This window comes from Sciurus carolinensis, chromosome 17, assembly GCF_902686445.1.
Source record: "Sciurus carolinensis chromosome 17, mSciCar1.2, whole genome shotgun sequence".
Classification (NCBI taxonomy): domain Eukaryota; kingdom Metazoa; phylum Chordata; class Mammalia; order Rodentia; family Sciuridae; genus Sciurus; species Sciurus carolinensis.
Window position 1 is genome coordinate 35,664,264 of NC_062229.1, and position 24,139 is coordinate 35,688,402.

General features: G+C 45.2%; 1 protein-coding gene and 1 pseudogene across 1 annotated transcript in view; one reads left to right on the forward strand and one right to left on the reverse strand.

Annotated features, from left to right (window-relative positions):
• Window positions 1-572: 572 nt before the first annotated feature.
• Trim71 (tripartite motif containing 71) overlaps window positions 573-24,139 on the reverse strand; it is a 69,854-nt gene continuing 46,287 nt past the window's right edge. Inside the window, exons 2-4 of the mRNA XM_047532304.1 lie at window positions 20,983-21,150; window positions 7,059-7,193; window positions 573-2,024 (exon numbers count right to left, since the gene is read on the reverse strand). Of these exons, the coding sequence (XP_047388260.1) occupies window positions 573-2,024; window positions 7,059-7,193; window positions 20,983-21,150 (1,755 nt within the window). The remainder of the gene's footprint in view (window positions 2,025-7,058; window positions 7,194-20,982; window positions 21,151-24,139) is intronic.
• On the forward strand, window positions 18,271-18,618 carry LOC124969377 (60S ribosomal protein L30-like; annotated as a pseudogene).

Below are 24,139 nucleotides of genomic sequence, written 5' to 3' on the forward strand. Positions count from 1 at the left end.
CTAAACCCACATAAACACAGCATTCTCAAAAACACAAATACTCTATAATTATGAATTTTAAATCCTATTTTCCCATGTTTTATAGACTTTTTTTTTCTTTTTTTTTTTTTCTTTTTTTTGCTTTCTTACTTAGTAGTTTTTGGGTTTCCTTGGCTCAATCTACAGAATACACCCCCGCCCCACGCATCCAGTGCCCCTGCAGCCATAGAGATGCTAGGCTTGTGCATATCGCGCCTCACGCGGGGAACGAGGGAGATGTGAGTTCCACTGAGGAAGGGAAGAGGGCCTGCTGGAGAAGGAGATGTAAAGATTTATGAGGTAGATAGAAATTATCACTTCACAGGCTCTATCCCTGCACAAAAGACAAGTACATTCATCTGTAAAAAAATAAAGATGAGGTAGGACTTAAGCAATGTTGTACTTTTCTTGTTCTCTTAACAAAAAAAGAGGCAAAAAGAAAAAAAAAAAAAAAAAAAAAAAAAAAAGAAATTTCCCTGAGACTGCTTCTTCTTTGAAATTCAAAAAGAGAGACGAACACGCACACCCCAAACACAGAAACCTAGAAGACGCGATTAGAAGATGAGGATTCGATTGTTGCCAAAGTCCACCACCACGATCATTCCATCAGGGGTGACTGCGATGCCGGAAGGGCGGTCCATCTGCCCAAAGCCACTGCCTTGAGCGCCAAACTTGCACAGGAAGCTGCCATTGGCCTCGAACATCTGTACCCGGTGGTTCCTGGAATCCGCCACAATGATGCGCCCTTCCTGGTCCACAGCCACACCTTGGGGGCGCAGGAACTGCCCGTTTCCGGTGCCCTCTGAGCCCAGGAAGCGTGCTGACTGGCAGTCGGGGTGAATGACCAGGAGCCTGTGGTTGTTGAAGTCGGTGACCACCAAGTGGCCCTCATGGTTGAAGGCCACACCCCGTGGGGAATCAAAGTGCTTCCAGAGAGCCCCCTCGAAGCCGTATTTATTCAGGAAGACCCCATCAGGCCCAAACAGCTGGATCCGGTGGTTCCGGGTGTCTGAGACTAGGATCTTGCCCTCAGAATTCACTGCCACATCCCAAGGGTAGTTGAACTGTCCATTTTTGGTTCCTTTCTCACCAAACTTGAGGAGGAACTGGCCCTCGAAGGTAAAGATCTGGATGCGATGATTGTCCTTATCAGCCACCACGATTCTGCGTGAAGCATCGCAGGCCACCCCAGCTGGTCGGTCGAACTGCCCCGGCCGGGAGCCCAGGGTGCCAAATTTGTGATGGAAAGAGCCACAGGGCTTGAATACCTGGATGCGGTTATTACTGCGGTCAGCAACAATGATGTAGCCCTCCTTGTCCACGCTGACACCCCAAGGGCGACAGAGCTTGCCGTCGCTGTCACCCTCACTGCCAAAGCTCAGGCCTGGGAGCCCAATGCCCACGTAGCTGCGGCCTGATTTAACCACCACCTTGAAGGGGCTGTTCTCAATATGCTGGTTGCACATGGTCACCGACACCAGATGCTCACCCTCTAGCTGGGGCCGGTAGCTCACCACGTAAGTCCCATTCTGCTGATCACTCACCTCTGCACCAAACAGGTTGCCATCAGGGCCAAGGACCACAGCTGACATGAGGTCACCTCCTGAAAGGCGTGGCTCACCATCGTGGTCATAGCCAATGACAGTGAAGGAGGCAACCTTACCCTGGAGGGCCCGCTTGAGGCCATCACCTGTGGCCTTAGTGAGCGGTGCAAAGGCCCCACTGCTAACAAAGCCAAAGGACTTGATGGCGAGGTATAATGCCTGGTCAGGGGGTGTGAACATGATCCGATCATCTTCCTGAGGCTGCAGGAGGCTCCGTACGGTCTTCAGCTCCTGCACTTGGGCCAGCATCCGGTCTCGGGCCAGCAGGATGTCCAGTGCCCTACCCTCCTCCAGGACCTGCTGGACGGCACTGATGGTGCTCTCAAGCTTGTTGAGGTTTTGCCGCAGTTTCTCAACCTGCAGATATAGAGACTTGGCTTTCACCTGGCGGATCTTCTCTACCTGGAGGAAACGGTAAGAGCAAGGAGAGAGGACACAGGTTTAAAAATTAAGTCCTCGGCATCCACAGGTCACATCCATGGATTTAAGCTACTGCAGACAGAATACCTTTGAGGGGGGAAATGCGTCTGTCCTGAACATGTACGGACTTGTTTTTTTGTCAATTTCAGAGAGACCCATGTTGGGTCTATCAACAGTCCAACCTGGTTTGGGGTTAGAAGTGGCAGAGGCCCCACTTAGCACATGCAAGGACCTGGGTTCGATCCTCAGCACTGCAGAGGACCAAAAAAACCCACAACTGGCTTCTACTCACCAAAAGAACAGCTGAATCAACCCCCACACACACCAAAAAAAGTCTAATAAGCAGTTCCAGGTTATAGGAAATGGCTTCTAGAGACGTGACAACTAAATGCAATGATTCTGGACTGAATCCTGATGTGGGGGAGAAACAGTTATGAAGAACACTACTGAGATAACTGCTGAAGTGTAACTGGGGTCTGAGGCTTAGACACTGTCACTGTATCAAGATTTAACTTCCCTAACATGTACAAAGTCCTGGGTTCGAACCCCAGTTCCTTTATTAAAAAAAAAAAAAAGGGTGGGGGGGGGGGGGCAGGGGCAAGGCCCCAGCAGCTGGGGAGGCTGAAGCAGGAGAATCAAGATGTCAAAGCTAGCCTCAGCAGCAACTCAGTGAGACCATCTCGAAATTTTAAAAAATTAAAAAATAAAAATGGGGTTGGGGATGTGACTCAGTGGTTAATTGTCCCTGGGTTCAAGCAGCACCAGTAGTGGGGTGCAGGGTGGGGAGAGAGACAGAAAAGGATAATTGAACTCTCTTTTTTTGGGAGGGGAAGGCTTACTTTTTGATTTTGATAATGATACTGAGGCTATGTAACACACTCAAGTATTTAAGGAGTAGAGAGGCCATCTCTCCAATATTTCAACTTCTTCTCAAATCACACACATGAATTTAAGCAACTGTGGATCAAAAATATTTGAGGAAAATTGTATCTACTGGACATGTATAGATGTTTTTCCTTGTCATCCCTAAATAATACAGAATAAGAATTTACACAGGATTGGGGGTATATAGCTAAAGAACAGAGCAAGTGCCAAGCAAGCGCCTGGTCCTGTATTCCCAAGACAGCCAACAATGAAATAATGAAATTATTTACACAGTATTTACATGTATTTTGTATTATAAGTAAGCCAGAGATGATTTAAAAGTATAAAAGGAGTTGGGTGTGGTGGTACACGCCTGTAATCCCAGCTACTTAGAGGCTGAGGCAAGAGGATTGCAAGTTAGAGACCAGACTCAGGAACTTGAGGAGCCCTTGTCTCAAAATAAAAAGCAGGGGCTGGGGATATAGCTCAGTTGGTAGAGTACTTGCCTCGCAGGCATGAGGCCCTGGGTTCCATCCCCAGCACCACGATTGATCGATCGATCAAATTGATCAATCAATAGATAGACAGATAGATAGATAGATCTGATAGAGGTAGGGGATGCAGCTCAGTGGTAAAGCACACTGGATTCAACCCCTGGGAAAGAGGGGGTGGAGGGGAGGAGAAGAAGAAAAGGAGGAGAGAGAGAAAGGAATAAGGAGGGGAAAAAGAAAATAAACAAAAACAGTTCTAAAGTAGCGACTGACATGAATGGATTTGTGCTGGCCAAGGTCTAGGTGTGTGAAGCATGACTTGAGGGGGGCAAACAAGAAAGTGGACACCAGCTGTCACTCAGGTGAGGGATGACTGGGGCTGAGACAACAGAGGCGGCAGTGAAGAGGGACAGGAAAGTGGCAGAAAGGACAGTAGAGGGGGACACAAGACTTTTCTCTATCAAACACTGGATTTTGACTGCAGGTATACCAGGAGTCAGGGAGTTCTTCAAAGAATTCTTTCTCCCTGTCTCTCACACACAAGCCTATATGCATGCAAGAAGGGAGGAGACTTCAGGTGGAGATTCTAGGGCGGGGGCGGGGTTCAAGATTACAAAAGCCCCACTCACACCCAGTAGCTCTCTGCCTCTGTGTTTGCAGGAGCGCAGAAGAAAACCCAGGGGTTGCACACAGGCCAGTCAAGCACTTTACCACTGAGCTACGTTCTCAGTCCTTTACTTCCTTATTTTAAGAACACATTTGAGAAACTTAGCTAGGAACCTAAAATGCCCTGCATCCAAATCTAGAGAGAGCAAACATTTGGAAACAACAAAAAGCCCTCTACATCTAAAAAGCTGTAATATATGGACATAAACTCTGACCTAGAAAAGAAACTTCTTCTGAAAATTCTCGAATCATCTGCACATATATTTTGTCTGACTAATGAAACAGAACAATTCTCAGTTGGTTTTTTTTGTGTGTGTGGTGCTGGGAATCGAACCCACGGCCTTGTGATTGCAAGGCAAGCACTTCACCGACTGAGCTATCTCCCCAGCCCCTCAGTTGTTTGTTTTTTTTTTTTTTTTTTTTTTTTTTTTTTTTTTTAAATAACTTCTTTTCCCCCCGGTGCCAGGGATTGAACTCAAGACCTGCCTTGTGCTTACAAGGCAAGAACTCTACCAACTGAGCTATGTCTCAAGTCCCTCTCAGGTTTGTTTTTTTTTTTTTTTGCATTCAAACACTTAAAAAAGTTCCATAACTCAAAGTGATTTACCCTGTGTGAAGGGAGTGAAGTTACCCAACAAGTTCTCACTGTTTGACGAGGATCATGCTTCTGAGTACTCCACTGAAAGCCACAGAAAGTCTATTTCAGATAAGGGCCCACTGACCTCAGGTCTGGATTTTAATCTAATTTTCCCTTGAGCAGTGAAGACTGGTGGTTTTGACCCATTCTGTTCCCTGTGGAACCAGTATGTGTGTACATTTAAGCCAGGTAGACTTAAATGAAAGAAGTTTTGTCCTTTGGTCTAATACTGGGCCAAACCGCTACCTTTGGTTCTGACCCATGAGATTATGCAACTGTAGCTATAGCTCACCATAAGGTAGGCAGCCCAGTCCACTAGAGAGTAAGGTACAAGAATGATAGGGTGTGTCCAGATACATAACCGGGTGGTCTGGCAAATTAAGACTTAATCCTTACACTCTTGTATCTTCATCTGCAAGAAACAAACCCTTACACGACAAAGAGAAACCCAGAACAGAGACAGGCAGAAGGCTTTGCTGGGAAAGAGCAGAAAAATGAGTAACTATCCCAACAGGGGGGAATTTCACCAGATCAGGGGCAAGAAGCCAAAGCAAAAAATATATATAAATGAGACTGAAGGGCCTTCAGAATGAACCACCCTGTTGTGAAATTATGACTTAAGAATGGGAGGCAGTAGAAACAATGGCACAAGAAGGGCTGGCTCTTCCTTCCTAGCATGCTTCTCCTAGACACTTGATTTTCACTGCCCCGAAGAGAACTGCCTCTTAGACAAGACAGCGGTCAGCCTCACAGGAGGTGAGAGTCACCAAAGCCCCCCACACAAAGGCCTTTTTCATCAGGAAATCCAGAAGAGCCAGTTTGTGGCAGAATTCACTCCAAAGCTCTCAGGTTGCAAGAGGTGGGCCCCTCCAGTTATAATTAACATTCGTGGGTGGCACGGAATTGGCAGACCCAAGGGGACATCTCGGTGTCTGAAAATGATGCGATACCCATGAAGGCATTCGAAAACATGTGCTGGATTAAATCTTGGGACTAATCCACCCCACCCCACCCCCACTCTTCTTGTGAGGCAATTAAACCATATCCCTTAAGAAGTCAGAAGTGGCAGGAGAGTTCTGAGGTTAACTAAATGGAAAATGCCAATGTAGCCTTACAGAACATTTCAGGGCACAGTGGTTAATAGGGTCACTTTCAGAAATGGAGACACCATCCCTCCCGTCATCTACTGAGATCAAAACAAGCCCACAAATGCGTAAGTATGTCCTGTTAAGTCAGCAATGTGGTCTTATCTGTGTTCAGAGAATGTTAATTATAGTTAAAGAACCAGCATAGGGTACTGGCCCATTTATAGACATAACTGCATCTTCCTGGGTGGGAATACAAAATCAGAAAAGGAAAACCTGAGATGCTCACCAGGGGTGGGGTGAGTGGTCTTTCTAGCCGATTCTTATCTGAACAGCACACCAGCCGGCTCAGTGCTCTTTCCTGCTCCGACAGGAAGAAAGGGCACACTCACTGCCCTCCCAAGTGGAAAACTGACTTCTCACAGGGGTCAGGAAGTGCAACCAGCCAGGACACCAAAAATAAGAATGTTTCCTACCAGCCTGCCTTGCCCAACAACAGTTTTGATTGTTCTCCCTTCTTTCTGCCTCCTTTTGAGTGTGTGCAATATAAAACTTGAGACTCCTTCCAGTCTTGGTTACCCAACTGCATCTGAAAAGGCCTCTTGTTGTTTTGCTGCACACACAGCACCCACAATGTTCCAGAGACCAGCCCCCTCCTCTTTCTGGAAAATGACCAAGTGTTCTAAACCCAGAGCTTAGACTAGGATTCCTGTACAGTTCTGTTGGCTGGGGTGTGTGTGTGTGTGAGTGTGGTGTGTAGGTGCGAGTGGGTGTAGGTGTGTGTGGGTGTGAGTGTGTCTGGTGTGTGTGGTGTGTGTGTGGGTATGGGTGTAACTGGGAGTGTGGGTGTGGTGTGTGTGTGTAGTGTGGGGTGAGTGTGTGTGGTGTGTGGTCTGTGGGTATGACTGGGTGTGGGTGTGGTGTGCGTGGGTATGGGTGTGGCTGTGAGTATTGGTGTGTGTGGTATGTGTGGGGGGGTGTGTGGGTGGTGTGTGGATGTATGTGGTGTGTGGGTGTGGTGTGTGGATATGACTGGGTGTGGGTGTGGTGTGTGGGTATGGGTATGGCTGAGTGTTGGTGTGTGTGTGTAGTGTATGTGTAGTGTGGGTGGTGTGTGTGTGGGTGGTGTGTGGGTATGAGTGGGTGTGGTGTGTGGGTATGACTGGGTGTGGGTATGGGTGTGGCTGTGAGTGTTGGTGTGTGTGTGGTGTGTGTGGGTGTGTGTGTGTGTGTGTGTAGTGTGTGTGTGTGCGTGAGATGGGCTCCCCAATACCTTCCACAGCAGCTCGCACTCCCGCTCCTCCAGGGCCTTCTTATGCCTTGCAGTCACAGCCTTGACCTCCGACTGGACCACCTTCGCCTTCATCTCCACCTGTTCTGCCACCGTCTGGGCCTGCTCGATGCTCAGCTAGGGGGAAAGAAAAAAAAAAAAAAAAAACACCTTTGAGACCTTAGAACATCCTTCACTCCTCGTGCATCTATTCCTAGCAGACGTGAAGAGCTAACAGCCAGTCCACTTGATCCACTTTCTTGGAAAGAAAGCAGGCACTCAGGGAGAGTGGCATTTGTTAGATATGTAACTGAAGGAGCTGCTGGCAATAGCTGGGTTTCTTTGTATGAGAAATGGCACCTACACGGTGAATGTCAGGCTGTTAAGAGACTGACACAGTGAAACCAGTAAGCTGGGCGGCTGCCGAAAACCAGGAAAAGAGGATCAGATATAACGTGTTCGCTCTGGACACACAAGAAGCTTTCCCAGATTTAATGGCCTGACTCCTCAACCAGGGAAAATCCTACAGGCCAGGTCTGTCTCTCGCACGAGGAGGAATAACGGTTTAGTAGCTAATCAATCCATCAGGGTCCTGCCAAGTCATCAGCAACTTAGCTTGTCCCAGCCTGAACTGACACCAAGTGCTCACTGGGAATATCACCCATTCCAAGTAAGAAACCATGCCCTGCGGTCAGAGACTCCGACACCCTCCCACACCCTCCAACCCTGTACCACCAGCCCCAGTAAATCAGCAGGTTTAATCAGACATATTATTGTTCATAAAAAATTAATCCCGACAGAAGGCTCCGTGTTTTCATTAATATTACATGATGAGTGTTCAAAAGCCACAAGGATTTCTTTGAGATACTGGGGAATTAAATCAGGGATTCCAATCTGACTGCTAATGGAGCAACAAGTTTCAGAGCAGGTGATCCAATTAAAGGACCTGGGAGGCAAATAAGGGGTTTGGAGGTTCACGGCGGCTGAGGAGTAAGGGAGGGTGATGGAGCATCCCTCCAGTTTCCCACAGGCTGAGGGGAGTCAAGAATATGTCACTGCTGTTGCTAAAACTTGGGGCAGTCCTGGGCCCGTCAGGCAGGTGAGTCAAGTCAGTTTAACCCAAGGTCAAATCCCAGCTCCTACTAGTTCTAAGGATGAGGGCACCTTACCAGTCCCCTCCAACCCTGGAATGGTGAACGGGAGAGAGATCCCTCCCATTTAGGTGGGAAAGGTGAGATGACCTATGGCTGGAACTGGAGTTCAACCACTTATCTCCACAGCTTATATCACAAACGAAGCTGGACTGTCACAGACTCAGGGCAGATTCACATTTCTTTCCTTAATTTGCTTCTGAATTGTGATAAAACACACATCAGGAAATTTACCGTTAATGACACTGAATGTTTTCCCACCATACAACTAAACAGCTCCAGAACTTCGCCAACACCTGAAAACAAAACTCCCAAATCCATCAGGCAGGCACCGGCCAGCTTCTCTTTCTCCCATGGCAACTAAGCTACTTTCTACAGATTCGTCTGTTCTGGAGATTTTCTACAAATGGAATCGTACAATACATGACCTAGCTTTTTTGTTCGATGGTACCAGGAATCAAACCCAAGATCTCATGCATACCAGTCAAGAACTCTTCCACTGAGCCAGAGTCCCAGCCTGACCTTACTCTTATGAATGCTCTTCCAACCCAATAATTGTAACTTGTTCTGTCAGGTACAACCGAGGCCTCTACTTGCCACATTTAATCCTCCTGGGTCCAGGTAACAGCTGACACATTCATGGCATGCAATTAACACTCACAGTGCAGATGACCCAAACACCCATGGCTCAAATAACTACCTGGTTTCTCTTTTCTGCCCCAGTTCCTTACAAGGCTTAAGAACCCACTGAGATGGTCCCATTTGGTACTGGGCAGATCTGGTTCACAGCCTGTGATGCCGTCTCTTCCAAACTCACCCTCAGTTTCAAAGCCCAACAAAAAATGCCATTTCTTTTGGTAAACTGAAGTGTACCACACCTGTCCAGAGTGTTTCTGCACCATCTTTACAGCCCTGTCCCAAGTGCTGTGATGTGTCAAACTGACTACACAGTCCAAGGCACTAAAGTCAACCTTGGTGTAAAATAAACATTATAGATTGTAGGAATAATCTATAAGTTTTATATTTGCACATATCTTTGGCCATAAGTATGTTTACCAACTCCACCCAGCTGCACTGGATTAAACACTGTCCTCTAAAACTGTGGGTACATCTGAAGCCTCAAAACGTCTCTCTTTGGATATAGTTCATATAGAGAGATGTAATTAAGAAAAGTTTATAAGCTGGGCACAGTGGCACATGCAGGAGGATTGCAAGTTGAAGGCCATCCTGTGCAACATTAGGGAGACCCCCCCATGTCAAAATACAAATTGTGAAAAAAGGGGGCTGGGGGTACAGCACTTGCCTAATATGTGTTCTCAAGATCCTGGGTTCAATCCCCAGGGAGGGAGGGAGGGAGGGAGGAAGTTAAGTTTATAAAAGAAAAAAGGTTTATGCTAGATTACAGTGAGTCTTAAATCCACAACTGGTGTTCACAGGCAGCCTTGTGATAACACCCACACGCAGGAGTAAAAGAGCCTGGCAAGTCACAGATGTAGAAATTTAAAGCAATACATGGAACCAAAAATTCTGGTGATTACCAGAAGCTAGGGTAAAGAACAGAGAAGTCCTCCTCAGAGCCAAGAGAGCAGAGACTGCTGACTCCTGGATTCTGGACTTCTGGCCTCCAGAACATGAGAGGATAAATTCTTAGTATTTTAAGTCGCCAGTTTGTAGTTGTTTGCCAAAACTCCCCCTAAGAAACTAATACAGAAGTCAACAAATTGAAGCAGATAGAGCCATTCAAATGACCCAAAAGTTAAAAACTTAGAATAACCAAGTAAAAAAATGTGCCTACAAGCAGATGCCAGAATGGGACTGATACATTTTGAACATGTCGGACTGTTGGTCAGGATTCCAGGGAAATAAATAGAAATCTCACTAGACCTTTTTTTTTTTTCCTTTTTCTTTGTACTGGGGGTTGAACCCAGGGATGCTCAACCACTGAGCCACATTCCCCAACACTTTCTAAAAATATTTTATTAGAGACAGAGTCTCGCTGAATTCCTGAGGCTGGCTTTGAATTCTCGAACCTCCCGCCTCGGCCTCCCAAACCGCTGGGATCAGAGGCATGCACCACTGCGCCAGGCTCTCACTAGACGTTTGAGGGAAATGGTTGAATAGGTGTGGGAGAAATGCTAGGGCCACGAGCATACTGAGTTAGACACAGATTCTAACTGCAAGAAGCATTCCCTCAGCAATGGGGGAGGGGACACGACAAAAGGGAAGAAAGCTGCAGTTAGGAGGACCCGGAGGTCATACCCAGCTAATTCTGGAGTGGCCAAAGCTGGAGACTAGAATCAACATTGTTGCCAGGGTGAAAAACAAAAATGCTGCTGCTATTAAGAACTGGAAGCCGGGCTGGGGAGGTAGATCAGCTGGTAGAGTGCTTGCCTTGCAAGCACAAGATCCTGAGTTCAATCCCCAGTACCGCAAAAAAAAAAAAAAACTGGAAGCCAAAGGAAGAGTCCTTTATCCCAATTTGTGGTCTGAAGCATCACAGTCTCTGAACGGCAGAGGGTGGGAGTGGGGGGCTAAAAGCAGAAAGCTTTATACAGGTACCACCTCCTTTCAGCACACAGCCAGTGTCCAAGTCAGTGTCTGACCAAGCACACAACACCTCTTAACACCCAAGAGAAAGCAGAGATGGCAGACTGCTTCCTATTTATCTCAACGTCATACAACTGTCAAACTGATTCTTCCAAAAAATTAGAAACGCAGACAAAGTGGAAAAATAGCGGTCCCTTATTCCTACAGGGCAAGGACTGGTGGGAGAAACTGGTGTGACACTCCCTTTGTACAGGGATGGCCTGGCTGCCCTACTCACCTCTGGCCCTAAGGTCTCAACCAGATTTACTCCTCTGTTTCTTCAGGTGCCTGTAGGTCCTTGTGTCTATCACCCTGTTCTATGGCAAAAATGGTTTCTCCCATTTTTCAAACAGACAGGAGGGATTCAAATCTTACTGCAGTCTGAGCAATTGCTAAGCATGCAAGGATATTATCATTCCTTAGATTGAGAAGCACAAAGTAACTCTATGCAGAGGTAAAATGGAATGAGGGTCATCACAAGGTATATGCACCTAGTTCCCACTCTGAAGCAAGGCTTTGGGGAAACAGGCACGTGTGTTGAAGGGAAATGACAATAGGTAGCAGGGCTGGGTCAACTTTCAAAACAGAAAGGCTGGTCTGCAATAAGAAAAAATAAATTCAATGAGCAGATGCAAAAAGAAAGAACACGTGATCATCTTTCAGAAACAAACAGATCTAAGCCAACATTTCAAAGCTGAGGGTCTCAAGCTAGGCATGGGGAATCGGTGTGTGCCAGCCAACTACTGAGTTGGGGCCACTTCATATGGAGGAGTCTAAGGCCAAATCTGAGTTCTGAAGAGAAAAATTCCAGGTTATAACTAGGGGTATCTGCTACAGGGACAGTGGTGATTGGTATTAAAGTGTCCTGTAGGTCAGACGGTAATAGAGAATGTGAACATCATCCATACACTCTAAGTCTCCTATACTGGATATGAGGAACTACTATGGTCCACCCTAAATTGTCGTTTTTGTCATGTTTAACATCTTCCAAGATAGAATTCATTCTAATATTGTCAGTGGGCTTTTCTTCCTCTTGGTTACAGTCAACAACATCATAAATGTGATAAAATACAGTAATTAACAATCAAAGCTGTCTTATGTAGAACTACTATTCCTGGTACCTCAGAAGGTCTCATAAAGTACACTAAAAATGTTACACTCAGCTGGGTGTGGTGGCACACACCTGTAACCCCAGCTCCTCGGGAGGCTGAGGCAGGAGGATTAAGTTCAAGATCAGCTCTGACAACTCAGCAAGACCCTGTCTCAAAAATAAAAACAGGTTGGGGCTGGGGTAGTGGCTCAGTGGTAGAGTGCTTGCCTAGCATGTGTGGGCACTGGGTTCGATTTTCAGCACCACATATAAGTAAATGAATAAAAAATAAAGATCCATCAACATATAAAAATTTTTTTAAAAAAATTAAAAAATAAAGACAGCTCAGTGACAGAGCTCCTGCCAAGCATGCAGGAGGCCCTGGATTCAAGTCCCAATACACCAAAGGGAAAATAGTTACACCTTGAGAAAAAGAAGCAAAATGAAAGCAGTAGAATGTTCTAAAAAACAGTAACAACATGGGGGGGCTGCCCTCTTAACACCCTAAAGCACAGAGAGGGTACACTACAGACATCCTTCACACACCCTTTGTTGTTGATATTCCCAGATCCTCTTTACAGGACTACCTGGAATTAATTCAATATTTACAAAGTCTGGGTTTCTTTCTAGAACTGTTTTGAAGACATGCTCTCTCAGTTCTAACTCAACTCTGATTCATGACCAGTGTAACTCTATATCATGTACCACAGAATGTGATCCTAGTAAGTTATACACTATGTATAATACGTCAAAATACACTCTACTGTCATATATACCTAAAAAGAAAAAAAAAAAAAAAAAAACTGATTCATAGCCAGTTATTCATCAGACATACTATTTACTTACCCTTTTTCTTGGGGGGCGGGGGACTGGGGATTTGACCCAGGGATGCTTTGCCACCGAGTTATACACCCGGCCCTTTTATCTTCTATTTTGAGACAGGGTCTTGCTAAGTTGCTGAGGCAGGACTTGAACTTGCTGATGCTCCTGCTTCAGCCTCTGAGGTCACTGGGATTAATGGTTATGTGCCACAGCACTCAGCAACATGTGCAATTTAAATACCAGATAAAAACCAGATATTCAAGGGGGAAACGTACCTTTAATAGATACACCCTCCCCATCCAGAATCAAGTTATTGGAAGCTAATGACAAACACACAAACTAATCTTGAATAAGTAGATGAGGACATCAAGACTTGAGGAAAAGAGATGTCCCGGACCTCTGGAGGAGGTTAAAAGCCGATGTGCAGTATGGGACTGCTAATTTGTTACAGGACAGGGGTTGGGAATTTCAAACTTCCTGGCACCAATGAAATCACAGAAACATGATCAGTGGTGTCATTAAAGAGTCCCAAAGCAATCAGAAAAAAGGCAAAAACTTCACCTCCAGGGAAGCAGGGGAGGGAGGAGAGGAAAAAAGACAAATGCTCTTGATGGAACAAAGAAGATGGAGTTCCTGAAGTTTTTCCCAAACAAAAGTTGGTGAGTTAGGGATGAAGCTCAGGGTTAGAAGCCAGGGTTTAATCCCCAGCAAAGCAAAAATAAAGAAACAAAAGATGGTAACTGGAAATTAAAGAAAACAATCCCCAGCTCTGATGTTCTGTTCAAAGTCACAGATACTCATTTCAGGGTGATATAAAAAGTCATTAAGGACTCAAAACTAATTTGCAGATTTGGTCCACCCAGAATCCTCTACTTCTGGTGTCTTCTTGCCCATTCATTTGGTCCCAAGGGAGCTAGTTACCAAGCATGGTGCCCATGGCCTTAGGACTGCACCCAAAGAGGGGAAATGAAGGAAGCCTAAAGCCAGATCAGACCAATTAAGGAAGCCAGATCACCAAATAATTGCCCTTCTTTGGAATTTAACATATGGGTATTCCACGCATACTTTCACCCAACCCAAAAAGGGCAGAGAGGGAAAAATAAACTCTTTCCCTGAGGGTGGCCTGCCCTAACAGGGTGAGCCAGAAGAGAACTCCGTTTATGTCCACCATTCTCTCTGAGGCATGGATTGAAGAATAAGAACAAGGGCTGGGGAGATAGCTCAGCTGGTACAGTGCTTGCCTCGCAATCACAAGGCCCTGAGTTTGATCCCCAGTACCGCAAAAAAAAAAAAAAAAAAAGGTTCTCAGGAGGGGAGGGGCGGAGTTAAGTGAATGAGAGCATTGGCCCCTAAGACTGAGTCCCAGGTACCCAAATCGTAGCCTATGCTCTCTAGGCTACCTGAGACTGTTCAATACCTTTCAGTCATTTGCAATCAAGAATTCTCATTAAGACAGTGTGTGAGAGCTTTTAGTTAGCTCACAGTGCGTCACAGCTCTTCAACCATGAATCAACAACCCTCCACCAGCCCCAACATTCAGGGATAAGAGGTGGAGAGGAAAAGGAGAGCCCCTGGGTGGGAGGAGGCACAGCACACAAGCACAATGCCTCTACACACATGACTTCTGGCAGGTTACTTGATATCTCTTTGCAAAACAAACAATGGCACACACACATTGCATGGGACTGCTACTTACACACAGAGCACATATCTGAGTGTGTGGAATAGAGCAAAAGCTCCAAAAGGGGGGTCTTAGTTCCATCTACAGTTAATGCAACCTGGGATCCTGGGTAAAGCAACTGCATTTTACCCTTGCATTTCCCACATCTGTAATTGGGGGTGGGGGGAATCTACTTCCTTGAAAAATTTAGATTTGATAGACTCTGCAAGAGCTAGGCATTCTCTGAATTCGTTGTGACAAAATTTTCTCTAGGCAGCAGGCAAAAAAGTGTCAGCAGGTCACCTGAACTATCGAAGTGATTAAGACAGGGGATGCAGAGTAATCCAGAAAGTCTGGATTCACTATTGCATTTACTCAAATTTAAATAATTATGTTAAGACGCTCAGTTTGGTTACTTTCATTCCTTTGTGAAATGGTGCATAATCTATTATTTGTGCTTTAAATGAAAGAAAGCCCATTATGTTTACTTTTTTAACTGGGAAGACAATTGTCCAATAAGTGAATCAGAGAGAGCAGGACAAGACAACTACTGTAGGTTGTCTGTAAGTATCTAGCTCACCTCTCTTACTACGAACACCAAATGAAAAGTAACTGAAGCTCCATCTTACTCAAGGCTACAAAGAAAGCCAGACTTAAAGCTCCCTTACAGATGATGTGGTCCTGAGACTGGGTTTTCGTCAAAGAGACACAAACAGAAGTGTTAGGCCAAGGCTTCCAGATTTCTTTAAAAGGTGATGTACCACATGCCTGTTAATTGCAGCGACTCAGAGGCTGAGACAGGAGGATCCCAAGGTTGAGGCCAGCCCCAACGACTTAGCAAAACACTGTCTTAAAATTAAAAATAAAAAAGGCTGAAGATGTAGTTCATGTTAAAGAACCCCTGGGTTTGGGTGGGGTTGTGGCTCAGTAGTAGTGTGCTCACCTAGCGTACATTGAGGCCCTGGGTTCGATACTCAGCACCATATAAAAATAAAATAAAGGTATTGTGTCCACCTACAAATAAAAAATATATATAAAAAAAAAGAGAACCCCTGGGTTCAATCCCCAGTACAAAAAAAAAAAGGAAAAGAAAATCATAAACTGTAACTGGCTATAAAATCCTCACTCCTATTATTCACCATTTATAAGGAATATCTCCCCCAAAACGAGGGTCACTTCCCTCAGGGGAGACTCCCAAAGGAGCAAAGAGTTACTTCTACCTTTAAAACTTTAGATATTTTCCAAAGTATGAAATAACCAGTTATTTATCCAAAATAGTAATTTGTATTACTGCTCAAAGCAGCTCTATTTTTTGTAAGTTCTATTTGCATTTTATTCGGTCCTTGACCTATTAGTGTATTCCCACTTAACACCTTTTTTATTTTTGCATAGAATAATATTCATCTGTCATATTTTTAGTTTGTTTTCCTACTAATATGCTAAAAGTTTCCTCTATCACTTCTAAGCATTGAGTTCCCTCATGCATTTGGTTTCTGATATACATATCCACCTTAAGTTTAATGCTTTACTCTTAATGCAGCCCTTTAACATGGCTGGGTTATATTTTGGTGTGGACTATGATTATTATTATTATTATTTTTTGTACTGAGGGTTTAATCCAGGGGCAATTTACCACTGAGCCACATTTCCAACCCTTTTTAAATTTTGAGAGTGTCCCAAAATAAATAATTTTAAGACTATGTAGCTGAGGCTGGCCTTGAACTTGCAGTCCCCTCCTATCTCAGCCTCCCAAGCTGCTGGGATTGCAGGTGTCCTAGCTTCTATCACACCTCTTATTTGGTTTAATGTCTTACTAACTCTATAGGGTTACTGGCAAAATAAAACCTATTTCCCAAGATATCTACTGTTACTTGGGGTCAATCTGTCAGTACAAATAAACAGTTTTTAAATAATGGCATATGCTGGTAAATGGATAGAAATAGAGAAAAAGCATGCTGAGTGAAATAACCCAGACTCAGAACCGTACGTTTTCTCTCGAGCATGGAAGCCAGAGCAAAATAAAGCAAAGAAGGTGGCAGGAAAGCAGATTGGATATAAAGATGTAAGACAGAGCAGTAGAGTAGGAGAACAAGGAGGAGGCGGAAAAGAAAGGAAAGGGATAGAAATACAGAATGAAATACAATGGCTTCTTACATACATGTATAAAAGTGCCTAAATTTCACCTGTATACATAGGCAGAAAACATGGATCAAAAATAAGCAAGTCCCAGTGGCTTGGGAGGCTAAGGCAGGAGGATCATGAGTTCAAAGCCAGCCTCAGCAAAAGTGAGGTGGTAGGCAACTCAGTGAGACCCTGTCTCTCAGTAAATACAAATAGGACTGGGGGCGTGGCTCAGTGGTTGAGTTCCACCCCCCCCCCAGTTCAATCCCTGGTACTAAATAAATAAATAAGCAAAGGAGTGAAAGGAAGATCAATATAAGAGAGGAGAACAAGGGGAGGATGAAGGAAGGGAAAGAGGAGGGCGATAGGGATTGAAACCAAAGTCTTTGCATGTATGATTTTTGTCAAAATGAACCCAAATACTATGTACAATTATAATGCTTTAAAAAAATAAAAAACAATAAAACTAAAAAGCTCCTGGGACATTGTGTGCTCCAATATGTAACAATGAATCTCATCATCATGTATAGTTCTAAAACACCAATAAAAATGTAGAAAAAATTAAAATTTAAAAAATAAGAGCTCCCGGGGAACTAGTGGTGCATACCCATAATCCCAACAACTGGGGAGGCTGAGTGAGGCAGGAGGATCACAAATTGGAGGCCAGCCATGGGAGCTTCGTACGGCCCTGTTCTCAAAATAAGAAGAGAGACTGGGGGACTGAGGATGCAGCTCAGGGGTAGAGCTGCTTGCCTGGGATGTGTGTGGGGTTGGTCTCCAGCACAAAGAAAAGCAGGAGTGGGGAACAGACTGGGGATGTAGCTCAGTAGTAGAGTGCCCCCGAGTTCAATCCCTGGTACCGCAAATAAAGATATAAAAGCTCCTGGGAGCACAGAGTGTAACTCAGCCGCAGAGAATGTGCTTGGCATGCATGAGGCCCTGTGTTCAATCCACAGCACCAAAAGTCAAAGAAATAAGTTCCTGAATAACACATTTAATGCATTAATACATTATAAAGAGCAAATGAATAAAACCAGGACAGGTTCTTACACCAGTGACTGCTACATCCAACTTGTTAATGTTCCCTGTTCCTACCATGTAACCATAGAAATTCTATACTTTTGTTTAAGTAGATTAAGCGATTTAATAGAAACAAGGGCTAAAATAATACATACATTTTCAAAAAAGTCACTGTCCTCCCCCCCAAAATGTCCATGTTAAAGGCTTGTATTCATTCCCTCTCAATGTTCACATTAGGGCAGTCTTCTTATCAGCTTTGCTATACTCTTTTTTTTTTTTTTTTTTTTAATATTTTTTAGTTGTCAGTGGACCTTTATTTTTATTTATTTACACGCAGTGCTGAGAATTGAACCCGGTGCCTTACACATGCTAGGCAAGCCCTCTACCACTGAGCCACAACCCCAGCCCTATACTCTTAATATAAACATTATTAACTAACAGGGTAAGAACATGGTGAGCTTTCTACTTCATTACCATCTCGAAACTTCAGAGGCTGACCCATTTTTCCATTGCTCTGGGACCAGTAAAGCAAAAAAAATCTGTAGCTTCATACACAAATTACATCTTTTTTTTTTTTTTTTTTTGCGGTGCTGGGGATCGAACCCAGGGCCTTGCACTTGCAAGTCAAGCACTCTACTAACTGAGCTATCTCCCCAGCCCCACAAATTAAATCTTGATATAAAAATGTCTTTAGAGTTTTCTAGCTCTCCGGCCATCTTGACAGCTGCTCTTGGTTGGGGGCTGTCCCGCATCTAAGGCAGGAAGATGGTAGCCGCAAAGAAGATGAAAACGTCTCTGGAGTCAATCAACTCTAGGCTCCAGATTGTTATGAAAAGTGGAAAATATGCGCTAGGGTACAAACAGACTCTGAAAATGATCAAACAGGGCAAAGCGAAATTGGTCATCCTCACTAACAACTGTCCAGCTTTGAGGAAATCTGAAACAGAGTACTATGCCATGTTGGCTAAAACTGGTGTCCATCACTAGAGTGGCAATAATATCGAACTGGGCACAGCAGGCAGAAAATACTATAGAGTGTGCACACAGTCTATCACTGATCCAGGTGATTCTGGTATCATTAAAAGCATGCCAGAACAGACTGGTGAAAAGTAAAACACACAAAATTTTCTTTAATAAAACTTGGCAGAGCTTGTTTAAAAAAAAAAAAAAAAAAAAAAAAAAAATCACCCTGTTGTGCCATGGCTACTTTTCCCATGTCTTTCAGATGTACTTTTCGAATAACTTTTGGATGAGATGTATCCCGAGACAAGGACCTCACCTGTACTGTGTTCCCCAAGGATCCTAGGATAGCGCTCTCTGCTGTTAATATTGTGGGAACCCGTGCCAACTCCTCCCATTCTCTTTCCTGTCTGTCTGAAGAACAGAACTATTGCCATTTTTACCAGCAGGCCTTGTACAAAACGCTTCTACATATGACATCTGGGCTGCACCAGCCTTCTGGACTTGGGAATAGAGTTTGTTTCTACGGTGTATGTGAGGAACAAACTGGATTTTCAGCCAATGGAATGAAAAGCTAGTGCCTTCAATCCTGAACAAAGGCCTGTGCGGGCAGCTGAGATGCTCGGAGGGAAAGAACGTCTCGGTTTCCACCAACACCCAGGAACCACTTATGCAAAAAGAGAGTTTTTGAACTGCCAGATGGTTGGGTTTTCTAGAATGGCCAACGCACTGAGGTCTGATAAACAAACTACCAACCAAGCAGCCTCAGAAAGAAAGACGTGTCTACCACACCCCAATCTTCAGATTACTGGCTAAAGCACTGTAACCCAAAGCCAAAGAAGGTGCCAACACACGTGCACTGCCACATGAGGACCTTCTGTGTCCCCCCAAACGACCATTTTCTGCCCCTCTTTCTCAACAAAAAGCTCAAATTTCAACCTCTGAGATTGCACCATTTGAACCCCCTCTATGAAGTTACAAAAAATCATTGACAACTCGTTCTTCTCCAAGAGTGGCTGAGCTCACAATGTACAGAGCACCAGCAATTCTCTCATTTATGTTTCAAGGAAACCTGGAGGATTCTCACAAGGACAGAAAGGGGTCAATAAAATTCTACCATCTGGAGGGTGAGGGCCAGAAACCTGCAGCCCTTGAAGCTCCCCAGGAGACGCACCATGGAGGCTGGGCACCAGAATGGAGGAGGTTCCGCGTGGAGGTCCTAATAGTAGTGGCATAAAGCAGAACACACGGCTGGGCATGGTGGCTGAGGCATGAGGATGGCAAGTCTGAGACCAGTCTCAGCAACTCAGGCTCTGTCACAAATTTTTCTAAAGGGCTGAGGTTTGTAGGTCAGTGGCAAAGTGCCCCTGGGTTCAATCCCTAGTACATCAGAAAAGGGGTTGCGGGGGGGTGTGTCAGAAAACACAAAGCTCTTTATCATCATCTCTCTTCATCTGCAGGGACACAGATATACTGTCATATAACAAATCAACAACCCGAACAGTAAACCCTGGACAATGTGAAGGCCATTATTGGGGGGGGAGGGGGGAATTGGTATAACAATGATAGAATGAGTCCCTCAAGAAATGCAGACTCTCAAATTTTATAACTGCAACATCAGAAAATTTTACTTCAATATCATGCAGATAACCGTGATAACTGCTTAGAAACTCATGAAATAAAATCCACCCTTCTCCAGGGAACAGGATTTCAATTCCTTAGCTCCTCCAAAAAGGAACATATTTCTCTCCCAAAAAAAAGAACGTATTTTAAAAAATAATTCACCTATTCAAATACTCCAGAAAGTAAATAACACAGGTTTCCATGCAATTTCTGTTGGAGCCTATTTGGCAGCTTCTCTTGACTTTCAGCCCTATCCTATAACAGGGGGAACATGTGCCATGATTTCCTGATTCCTAAAACCTTGTCACCTGGATCAGACAAGAAGATTTAAAAGCAATCCAGGTACAGTATTACCTAACCATGTTAACCTTCTGTCAGTTCTCAATAGCACTCATGCCCCTCTTTAACCCTACAGTGATGGAAATCCAACAAGGCTTTAAATAACCAAGTCTTTATCACCCACGAAGAGACTGAAAATTATATAAAATGCTTGTGTTCACCACTTCTTATCTATAAATAAGTAAGCCTGTACAGCAAAAACCTTTGCCAAAAAAGCATTAAGTGTCCAATTTCTGCAATCCTGGTTGGAAAATGCTGACGTCTACTTGGATTTGGGGAAGAGGCTGGAATTTCAGGTAACATGAAAGTAATGTGATGGGGCTCAACCTAGGTGTGTGGGGATCTGACTAATAACTTGGGTCAGATCCCTATTATCCTCCCAGGAAGGTGCTGGGCACTCTCCAGGGATCACTGCTGCATGGATATCACAGGAGCTCCTTCAGGTCATTATTCCACAAGTCCCCACATCACAGTTTGCCCAACTGTGTCTCCACATTCTGGTTGACAAGGAGAGGGAAAGGTTCCCAGGAGATCAGTGAAGGGTAGAAAGCTGACCTGGATTGCCTGGCGTCCCTGCTGGGCATCTGCCAGCAGCTGGATGGTGAGTGCCCTCGAGTCCTGCAGCGCCTCCTGGAGGTAGATGAAGCTGTGGCCCCCATGTCGGCCCATTGTGCACTCCCGACAGATGGGCACAGAGCAAGTGTCGCAGTACAGGTGCAGCACCTGGAGACCAGAGAGAGGACAGGTATGAGAGGTGCAAGGTGCAAGAGAGAAGAAAACAACCATGGTACCCGGGGTCCCAGAACCCCACATACCCTCTTCCCAACAAGCAAGCACCCTCCTACAGGTGTTTCCCTCTTACTCTGCCCCAAACCAAGCAGGAAAGCCCACCTTAGATTGGAGGTACTGCCACATGCCACTAATGGTGGCCAGAATCATAACTGAAACACTTCGACAAAGAGAAGCAACAAAACAACTCTCCAGGCATGGGGGATTTCCCTGCAACTCTGCTTAATTATCCAGTAAGTTGTAAAATGATGTCGCCTGATCAGGGATCGGTGGTCTGAATCAGAGAATATCAAAAGTTTCTGTGGCACTCAAGTTACCTGGTATGTGTTAAACATACCCAACGGTCAAGAGCAGTTAATAAAAAAATAAAATGAATGACGACTGAATGAATGAAAAAAACACCCTGCATCAAGAAGCTCAGGGTTCTCTCTGCAGAAGGCGCAAAGCTCGTGTCTCCCGGTCACTCAAGCAAGTCACAGGCTTAAGTTACTGGAACAGGCATAAAACTAGTGGTGAGGCCACAGCTTCTTGTCTTTCTTCTTCCTGCCAAGTTATTCCAAGAAATTGAACCTGAGAGGCAGCCAGTGCTGACAGAAGTGCCGTATGTGATGTTACACACTTCCCTGGAGCCCTGCATGCTGGGAGGCAGAGAGAAGGGTTGGCACACCATCATCTGCTGATACACAAGGCACTCTCAAGAAAGCATGCTCCTTGGCACAGAAACTGGGCCTGGCTGGGTGCTGTCTTTTGACAAGAGCAGGGCACTTAGCATCACTCGGTAGATGTTTGCAGGATTGATTTAAAGAGCAGAGCTTTGATTCACCTGCATACACCTGAGCATGAGCAAAGCAGACACTCAACAGGCAGAGAAGCCGTGTGCAAGGAACGGGGCAGGGTGCTTTTCCAAATACTGCAGCACATGTACACCTCCAGATAGATGAAGGGATGTTGTGATGCGCTCAAGGCCACACAGTTAATAAGGACACCCCCCCCCCCCCAGGAAGCCACCATGAACGTTCTGAAGAGCTAGTTCCAACACATGCATGGCCCTGGCAACCTCATGGGGAGCACAAAACACCTTGCTAGGCAATGTGGAGCTCCAGGGTGTAAGCACCGGGGAGAGGCTGAGCAGGAAGCAGCCAGGGCTGTGGAAGATAGACTGAGAGGCCTGGAGGCAGCCCTGAGGGCCCCACCCAGAGAGGGAATGGGGATGGAGGAAACAGTGAGAAGGCTGCTGCTTCTCTCCTTTGAGGTTTTTATTTTCTTGAACATCCAAAATCGTAGCCTGAAGCAAGTCCATGGGAAATGTCCTCCCAAAAGCCTTGAGGAGGAGGGCTGTCAACAGGGACGTCTATGGCCCAGCACGGCCTAGACTTACAAACTGAAAAGTTTAGAGGTAAAGAAACGTTGGGATTCAGAACTAGGAAAAAGTTCAGCTTCGGGATATTGTTTTCAATTAACTTTGTAAAGAAATGGATCTGAGGGCTGGGGTTGTGGCTCAGTGGTAAAGCGCTCACCTAGCCCGTGTGAGGCCCTGGGTTGGATCCTCAGCACCACATAAAAATAAAGTAAAGGTATTGTGCCCACAATACCACAAAAAAAAAAAAAAAAAAGTGGATCTGATGTAGGAGGTTTTACAGACTCTATACAATATACAGACTCTATACCGGGAAATGTGAGAAAGTTCCTAACTTTACTACCAGGTCAGAGCACTGCAGTACTTTCCTGACAACAGCAGTAGCCTGAAGCCAGGTGGTGAGGATTTGCCTCCCTCACGGCCAATTGCTTTTTAAGCAGGTCCACCTTTTAGAGATGAGCTAATCCTTCTAATCTGTTAAAACTAAAAAATTCTCAAGCAAAGTCTATATACTAACCAAAAGATGCTAAGCTGGATAAATCCAGGGAAAATTCCTGGGCTGACTCTCCCCCCCCCCCCTTTTTACGATGTGGTGCTAAAGCAATTCTACCAGTTTCAACAACCTCAGCCACATTCCTTCCCTTTGCTCCCTCCATTTGTCATGGGAATAAAGGGATCAATCCTATGCTAATGTGAAGTGTGAAAACCTTCTATCAGAAGGTTCCTTTTAAAATTAGAATAAAACACAGCTCTGAACCCTCTGAGGTCTTCTCCTTTCTACCAATCAGCTACGCAACTTGAGACCACATCTATTTTCTTTATATCTTTTCTCAGGACAGCTGTGTGGACTGGCCAAAGGCCCCTTGCTTCCTTCAGGCTGTGGGTTCAAGCAAACATAACAGCCTAGGACTGCTCTGCACTTCAAGGCCTGGGAGTGGAAAAGAACCTCCGGCTGTTAACCAGAGCCCGGCACGACCTGGCTGTGGGGCCATCTGTCCAGTCACCTCCTTTGACCTGCCTGGACTTCAGTCTCATCTGTGAAACAAACAGGGGTCTGACTAGGAGACCCTTTCCAACCCTGAAATCCCAGGACCCCTCTCTAGGGACTTGACAACAGAAACCAAAGGGCTTCCAAGGAATTCTGGGCTGAACTAGGAAGCTGGGCCTGGACTGCAGTTTTGCGTTTGCAAGAAATTTTCTGAAGCTTGTTTGTTAACCTTGAAACAGCTTACATAGTGTACTTAGAAGATCCCCTATGAATGGCTAAATCTTAAAGGACTCTGTAGATGCAGTGGCCAGAAATGAAATTCTGGTCAAAATAGATGATGATGGCAGGAAAAGAATGTCCAGAGCCCCTGGCACCACCAAACCTTCCCATGTCCAGGCTTGAGAGCCTCCACAATGAGTCAAAGGAGGCCCTGCATGGAATCCCACCTGGCGCCGTTTGACATGGGATCAGAGCACTTCTGAGTGTCCACACTGGCTGCAGAAGAGCTCGTGCTTCTACAGTTCCAGGTTTCCCAGTGAGGGCTGGGACTGGGCAGCACCCAACTGCTACCAAGCATG